At 35.9% G+C, this 8,127-nt stretch overlaps 1 protein-coding gene across 1 annotated transcript; it reads right to left on the reverse strand.

The window, feature by feature from the left end:
• Window positions 1-2,394: 2,394 nt before the first annotated feature.
• On the reverse strand, window positions 2,395-6,505 carry LOC110702248. Its single transcript, XM_021879955.1, has 3 exons — window positions 6,126-6,505; window positions 3,774-4,161; window positions 2,395-2,857 (listed from the first exon to the last, which is right to left on the reverse strand). The coding sequence occupies exons 1-3, from the start codon at window positions 6,281-6,283 to the stop codon at window positions 2,792-2,794; spliced, it is 612 nt and encodes a 203-aa protein (XP_021735647.1). The 5' UTR covers window positions 6,284-6,505; the 3' UTR covers window positions 2,395-2,791.
• Between the last annotated feature and the right edge of the window lie 1,622 nt (window positions 6,506-8,127).

An 8,127-nucleotide genomic window follows, 5' to 3' on the forward strand; every position in this document is an offset into this window, starting at 1 on the left:
TGTTTGTGAATAGATGTGATCATGTGAATGATCTAATTTGTATGTAATACTTAATCTGTATGTACAACACTTATTATGTTTAAAGCAATTAGTCCGATGCCTTCTTCCTTTAGTAAGGTAATTTTGCTTTCAACTTTATACATTTCGTTTTTAACTCTCTAAACAAAGTATCTCTACAACGGCATGGTCATTCATGCAACAAAATCCGAGGATCATACGCTTGACCACAACTTCCTGAAAGCTGAATCCCTAGATTGGCTCATGTGTTTGGGTGTACTGGTGCGAAGGAATTCAGGGTTGGGTTCCGCCACCAAGGACCAAATCCATGAGTACAGCAGCAAATAAGCAGAAAAAGCAACAGGGACATGAAGTATGCAGATACATAAATACATTATGTTTTACTCCCTCCATTTTATAACAATCTCAACAGTAGGGTTGACACAAAGTTTTAGGAAAATTATATAATGAGAGTAGCTGAGTAGGGCTGATAGGAGAGAGAAATAATACAGAGTATAATAGTTGTTGCCCTTGTGGGTTCTTATCAAATAAGGAAGTGTTGCAGGTATTATGACATGGATGAAAAAAGGAAAGTGTTTCAATTATTATGATGGGTGAATCAATAACTTTAACAGAGAGATTAATTAGTTGATAGGGAATTACTGTTTAAGTAACAAGAAACTCCAGTTTATGTTGGGGATTTTCAATTTAACAAGGGTCACAAAGAAAACAAACAAAATTAACGTAAAATTCTTTGAGGCGTGATTCCGACCCAACACTACAACCGGATATTACCGAAATTTACTCAGGAGATACAACGAAGAACTATTGCAATCACAAGTAGGATGATTACGAAGAACTATTGCAATCACAAGTAGGATGATTACAAAATAATGTAATTAAACTTTTGGATTTATGATGATGATAACTTTCGAAATTGCAAAATGTTTTCAAGTAAAGTAAATAAACTGATACTTCTCCTTGAAAATCCTCTTTATCATATGTTTTTATAAACATACGAGTATATAATAGCAGCCAATGTTCACCAAAAGCCACGAAGAGAAAACTGCCAAACCGTGCAAATAATTGACGAAAACCGCCAGCTTCAAAACTAAAAACCCCGCGCCCGATCGGGCCAGCCGCCGCCCGACCGAGCGGTTATGAATGTCAATTTCTGTCACCTCTCGTGCCCGGTCAGGCGAGCACCACCCTGACCGGGCGGCACACCGGGCCATAGAGAGGTTGTTTGCTTCATCCTCTTTACCGTGCTTTCTCCCTTTAAACCCAGGTTTTCTACTTTAATATCTTATTTAATTAAATATAACACCTTATCCTAAGTATATAATTAAATAATCATAAAATTAGTCTATATTCTCTAAATTATTCAACAGTTTAATACCAAGCCAGTAAGCCCATTAAGCCTCTCTTTCCTCTCTTCTCTCTCTAAAACCCTAGTCTTTATTGTTGAATTTTGGAGGGGTTTCCTTCGATTTTTATCGGTGGAAAGCTCTAATTGTTTGTTTTTGTGTGCTTTTTCTATTGTTTTAGGTTTATAATAATAATTCTTCCTCTTCTAGGAGGAATATTTCTCCCTCGAAAGACAGGGTTATTTTTCTTCTTTAGGAAGATTTGGCTCCTTCGAAAGACCGGGTTTTTCTTCTCTCTTTTGAGGGAGGATTTGCTTTTTTATTTTATGGATTGCTATAGAGTTGTTTCATGAGTAAAATTTTGTGCGAGATCGAAAAAGAGGTTAATATGTCGATTACAATCTAGCGAATCAGACGGAAATTTTCTGCAGGGCTACAACAGATCGATAGACCCCCTCGCCAATGAAGACTGTAAATCACAGCGATATGAAAGAGGGTATGAAGAATGTACGATTTGCAACAACGATCGTAACTTTGCTTATGAAATGTTTTTATTTGATTCAATTATAATGTATTCATTAGATCTAAATCTCTTTGTAGATGTCGTATGACTTTATTTATGAATCAATTTTATTTCAAAAAAAAAAAAGCCAGTAAGCCCATTACCAAGTTTTGCCGGCATCATTTCACATTTTCAGCCTCGTTGAAAAGCCGGCCATTTGTATTAGATATGTTTTGGTAAAACAAGTTGCAAACTTGCAATTTACTTACTGTCTAGATTTATTTGGATTTTTCACATAATTCCCTATCTAAAGGGTTCTATTAGTTAAATATGCTGAAAAATACCCTTTTATACCTCTAACATAATTACTAGCCATGAGACACAAGTATGAGGCATGAGACAGTACTCACTCGTTCCAGCGACATTAAGAACCTGTTTCAAAGAGAAGATGCAACTTACTGTACAAGAAGAGATGATTCTCAGTCTCATGCTAAATTGGCTTACCAAACAGTCTATCAACACAAGACACGATCAATTCGGGCTTCCAAATGTAATTCAAAACATGGAAAATAAAGCCATGTATGTGGTGACTTCTGTTTGAGATAATAAAGCAAACTACAAGATTTTTTCAACAAAACATAAGTATCTCGTAGTTACAGTCACCGGTCTGGAAAAGGCATAAATATACATCTGCAAGACTCCAAGTAAATTGGAATGAAACGTGAAAGAAGCAATTTTCAAGTTGCAATTCACCGGATTAAAAGAAGTGAATGGCATCACTTGAAAATATAGTATCAATTTTACAACTCACATACCAAGTTGACTAGTGCATTATACAGAGAGGAACAGCAACGGGGGCATAAATGTAGCATAAGGTTCTCTTTGTCACTCCAACGGCCCATCCCTTCATACCAAGCAGAACCAGTTATTCATCAATCACAAATTGTACCCCATTCTCTTGGCGAAAATTATGAGTTGTATGATCCACCACCTACAAACAGACAAATCACAGTTATATGACCAATTCGTTTAGAAAAAAAGCCTCTCAGAGACATCCCCCACCCAATTAGGATGATTCATAGACTGCCACAAAGCTGCTCTAAGCCTTCAAGATAAGCTGCAAAACGAACTTCTTGCTAAATTGCAATATACTCTGTAATGGGAGCTAATTAACATTTTGGTTCTTAATTGAATCTCCACACAGAAATTTGGCATAGAAATTAGCCATAATACTGGAACCTAGAAGAAGTAGCTTAAAATGTATGAAGACAAAGAAAGAGTGAGGAGGCAAGACTGACATTATAGTAAGTGAAATGTCACCATAAATTATGTGACAAGGACACACAAACACAAAGTATCAATCAGGGATTCAAAGGACTATGAGATCACATCCTAATTGTGAAACATTGGAACAATATTATCTGTAGAATCATTGGAACAACATGGGAATATCACAAAAGTAATATTTGAGAAAATAAGACTAGTTTATCAACCATCAAATTTAATTAGCACAGGTTGCACGAGTAAAATGAATTCTAAGCCACCACATTGGAATACAAAATGTCATAGAAGACTTTTTTTGGGACTTAGGGCTTGTTCTCATTGACAACTGAACTGAACTTATTAAAGCTGAACCTGAATTGAACTTATTAGAGCTGAACTGAACTGAATTGAAATGAATATTTTATAAGAGAAGGAAATTAGGAGCTGAACTGAAACTTAACTTATTAGAGCTGAACTGAGCTAAAAATAATCGTATGAGAACAGGCCCTTAAAAGCCGCCTCTAAAGATTGCATGGTGTTGGCAATCAAATCCAACACATTGTTGTTTACAATTGGAAAGTGCCACTGAATAGAATAGATATCAAATATCAACATGCATTGAAAGAAAGCAAAGTGAAACTCACATTTGTATTACTCAATTCTAAGTTGTAGAAATCCATTGCACCTTGGACAAATAAAGGTCCAGCATGCCAAGTCCCAACATTAAGCTTAAGAAACTTGGGGCCCATAACTTTGAAGAGCTGCACTTCTTCCACACTAGGAGGTACATATAAATGGCCACAAGGTGACTTGGCAATTTTTTTGCTTGGTTCCACAACATTTGCGCTAGAATCATTCACTTCTTCCACACTAGGAGCAGTAGGAGGGATATACAAATCCACAATGGATGGCTTGGCAACACCAAGATACCATTCATGGCCACCAATGGAGCCTAAGCACTGAGTCACATTTGCATGATGGGTGATTGTTGAAAAGTTGAGTCCTCGATCTTTTAGTTGCATAATGTAAAACCTGACATTGTACATTAACGGATTGTTAGCTACATCCGCTGAGGAACTTTATTAGATGACCTAGCAGCTAAGAAATTGGGAGAGTCGACTAAACAAAGATCACTAGTTTCTATTAAAGTTGGTAAAAACATATATCAAGTTATTTATAAGTAGTTGTACCCAAGGCGACAAAGCAATAGCTCTATCTCTTTTTGCCTCATTCTAAAAATAAACAGGTTTAATAGAGATTGCAGTAAATTGCAACTGTCCATTAAGAATAACACACAAACAAATATTTGCAGCAAAACCTTAAGTTTCCAACGATGTACATATCAATGGCAAAAGAAAGCAAACACATACAATCAGGATGATAAGATTGATAACTACAGCAAAATGGTTATAATATTCTCATACAAGATCAAGATGGGGACCATACAAGAGAAAAATAATCAGTTCCATCCACTTACTTTGCTAAAAGTACAACCTAGACCTATAAAGAGGTGTTCTAGCAACTGAGCTCCGATTGCAATAATATGAAAGTAAATCTTCTTCGATGTGATTGAAATCATCCCACTAATCTAGTTTCAGTGGTAAAAAAAAAAAAAAAAAACATTGTCTTCTCTCAAACATTAATCTATAACTCTCAAACCTTGTAGAATACTGGACCTTTGGCGCGTTTAGTCGCTTACCAATGAAATGCCTTACATGAAGCAATGTTCAGACTAAAGTATCTCTAGAAAAATCATTTCCCTCATATGAATATATGACATATCTCTTCGTATTAACAATCTTAGCATTCATAAGGCAATCAATACAATATATTAGTATGTGCTAGGTATTTCAAGTTTTCAATACATTTTCTAGGTAATACTCCTTAAGATTGAATACAATGTTGCTACAAACCAAAAAAAAAAAAAAAAAAATCCTTTGCCACATGGGTCATTGGAACAATCTCAACTTAATAAGAAATTATTTCATTATCATTAGAATGACCCACCAACCGCTTATAGTATATACTTGGTAAACACAAAAAGAATCAAACAATTACGGTAAGGCGGCTCTAAAGATAATTTATGTTAAGTTGCTAACATGAGATTATACATTGATATGGTGTGGATATATACTTAACAGTTTGGTAGCTAATCCTACTACCCCAGCAAAAACAACGAATATGAGCCATTTCTCCCTCCCAACAAAACTGCATATTCACACTCTTGTTGATTTAATTTAAATTATCTTTGTCAATTAAAGTAATGTTAGGTTGGTACATATGTGATAAATAATAAGTGCTAAGTAGAGTTTTTTTATTGTACAAACTAAAAGACCTACATGTGAAACCAATACTCTCCATATACTTAAATTTCACAAATTAAAGGATAATGTCTGTATAACTCAATTCGTACCTAAATTAAAGCAGCATAATGTACCCATTTAATTAAAGCTTGCATTTCAACATAACTAATTAACCTGGAAATCTTAAAGATGACTTTTTATGTCCAATAATTATACTTATTAAGAAAGAATTTACATGAACAAAAACAGAAAATGCTGTAAAATCAAGCATAATTTTATAAACTCAAACTAAAAATACCCAACAAAATTAATGTAACAGTTAGATTAAGTTATTAACCCAGGACCCAGCTCAGGCAATAGAAAATTGCAGCAATTTAACGAGAAATAAACAAAAAAGATAAACTACCAAAAAAAAAACCCAAAATCCTAATTATGGAGTAAGTTTAAAATGAATTGTTAAACAAATTGCAAGTTTTTCATACAAATAACTCCAATGTTTGTAATTTAAATGAGATTATTAAACCCCCAATATAAAAATAACCCAATAAAATTAAACAGAATACCTGATAAACCCAACATTAGCAGCAATTTAATCATCAAAAAAAGTAAAAAATTACAGCAATTTAATCAAGCAAGAATGAGGAAACTACAAAAACCCAACAACAAAAAAGTAAAGTGAGAGAGAAAATGGACCTGGGAATTCCACGGGAAAGGTCAAGTTGAGCATCATGAGGTCCAAATTCTTCACCATCAGAAGAAGATTGAATAACTTGACCATAATCTTTGAAATTTTCAGGGGTTGCTTCAATTGCCTTCAATTTCACCAATTTAATCTTGTCTCCTCCTTCCATTTTTAGTAGCTTTGTTTTTTGGGGAAAGGTAGTAAGAGATTCTTGTTCTGGGTTTATGTTTTTGTTGTTGTTGGTCCAATTTTTATGGAATGTGAAATGAATGTCGTTTTGATGAAATGTCGTTGACAAAGATATTGGTGAACGGTGATGATCTTATTTTATAGAATTAGCGCATTTAATTGGCCGGTGCATTTTGCTTTTTTCTTTTTTTATAAAATAGAAGATTAATGCGCGTCATAGATAGCCATATTCGGGAAACTTTTTTGATTTGATCTTTTGTCATGATAGTGCTTTAGTAGAATACTCTCTCCGTTTTTAAATATTTGCTTCATTTCTCTATGTGCGGAGTTTTAGGAGAAATTGAAGAAAGTAATAAAATATAGAGACAGTGGGGTAAGTGGGGAATAAAAAATTGTAAAAAACATAAGTTGTAGAAAGAATTGGAGGAAGAGAATTCGTCCCCCAAAACTTCGACCCTTTTGGGTTGATTTTGCGGTTATTAAGAAAGTTAAATAAAAACATATAAGAAAGATAAATTTACATGAGGTTTGTAAAAAGAAAAATTGCTCTAATTAATCTGAACTTTTCCTTGTCCGCCCAAGTTAATCCCTACTTTGGATTATTCCCCATCACTCCCAACTTTAGGGGGTATTAATTTCTATTGTACCCAACCGGTCATCTAACCTAATAATACAGGTTATAAGACACGTGTCAGCCTATAATTGGCTAAAAGAAACCCACAAACCACTCATGCCTAGCCCGACAAACACCACACCCCCACCCCGCCGGAAAATCGGCCCCATCCCCAAAAACCCCTCCCCCGCTTAGGAATGGCAACGGATCGGATTCGGGTCGAAAATGGCTAAATTCGAATCCGATTCGTTTAGTAAACGGACAAACGGACCCTGGACTCGGATCCGAATCCGAGTCCGAATCCGAAAAATCCAAGTCCGAATTCGATCCGACTCGTAATTTTTGGATCCGAATCCGAGCCGTTTATACGGACCTCCGAAATGATCTGAATATTTTTTTTATTTTTATTTTTTGTAATGTCATATACCTATAATTGCTTATATTGTCATACCAATTAAAGTATAAATATAACATATTTAAATTATAAACTAAGTTACATAACAAAATTTTGCTACAAAACAAGCAAATAATTGTCCAAAGTTATAGAGCATATGCTTATACTCTCGGATTCGGACTCAGATCGAACTCCGTCGGACTTTGCGTAGGGTCCAAGTCCGATCCACCTCATATTCGGATTCGGATCTATTTTATTGGATTCGGATTCGAATCGGATTTTTTTTCCTTTGGATCGGATCGGATTCGAATCGAACTCGGATTAAATTGCCATCCTTACCCCCGCTGCCGGAAATCGCCAACCCCTTCCCTTCCCCCACCTCCGAAAACCCCTCCCCCACCCCACCCCTTTCCCTTCCCCCACCCCCGAAATTAGCCACGAACAACCAAAATTGGCCAATTTAAGGTTAAAACCAACCATTCAGCCCGAAATTCGACCGATTTCGGCCGTTTTGGGCCATTTCTGGTGGTCGTTTTCAAGGAGAAATGGGGGTGCGTTTCTGGTGGTCGTTTTCGGCCGTTTCTGGGGGTGCTTCCGGCGTCAAGATGGGCCACGGGTTCTTGTGGTGTTGGTCAGGTGGTTGGGTTGCGCTGCTAGTGGTTGGGGCTGAGAGAAGCTAAGGGGAGGTGGCGGTGGTGGAAGGGGAGGGTTGTTGGGGTTTTTTTTCTTGTTTTTATATTATTTTCTCTAAAAAAATTTCAACCAATTACATATTGACACGTGTGCAAAAAAAAACTAATTCACAAATGTTTACCTG

The sequence above is a fragment of the Chenopodium quinoa genome, unplaced genomic scaffold (genome assembly GCF_001683475.1).
Source record: "Chenopodium quinoa cultivar QQ74 unplaced genomic scaffold, ASM168347v1, whole genome shotgun sequence".
NCBI classification, from domain to species: domain Eukaryota; kingdom Viridiplantae; phylum Streptophyta; class Magnoliopsida; order Caryophyllales; family Amaranthaceae; genus Chenopodium; species Chenopodium quinoa.

Excerpts from the sequence above, each read along its gene's own strand:
- LOC110702248 (XM_021879955.1), bottom strand. The coding sequence starts at position 6,283 with ATGGAAGGAGGAGACAAGATTAAATTGGTGAAATTGAAGGCAATTGAA. Across the intron at positions 4,162-6,125 it reads CTTTCCCGTGGAATTCCCAG|GTTTTACATTATGCAACTAA; the intron begins GTCCATTTTCTC and ends GTACAATGTCAG. Across the intron at positions 2,858-3,773 it reads TAGAATTGAGTAATACAAAT|GTGGTGGATCATACAACTCA; the intron begins GTGAGTTTCACT and ends GTCTGTTTGTAG.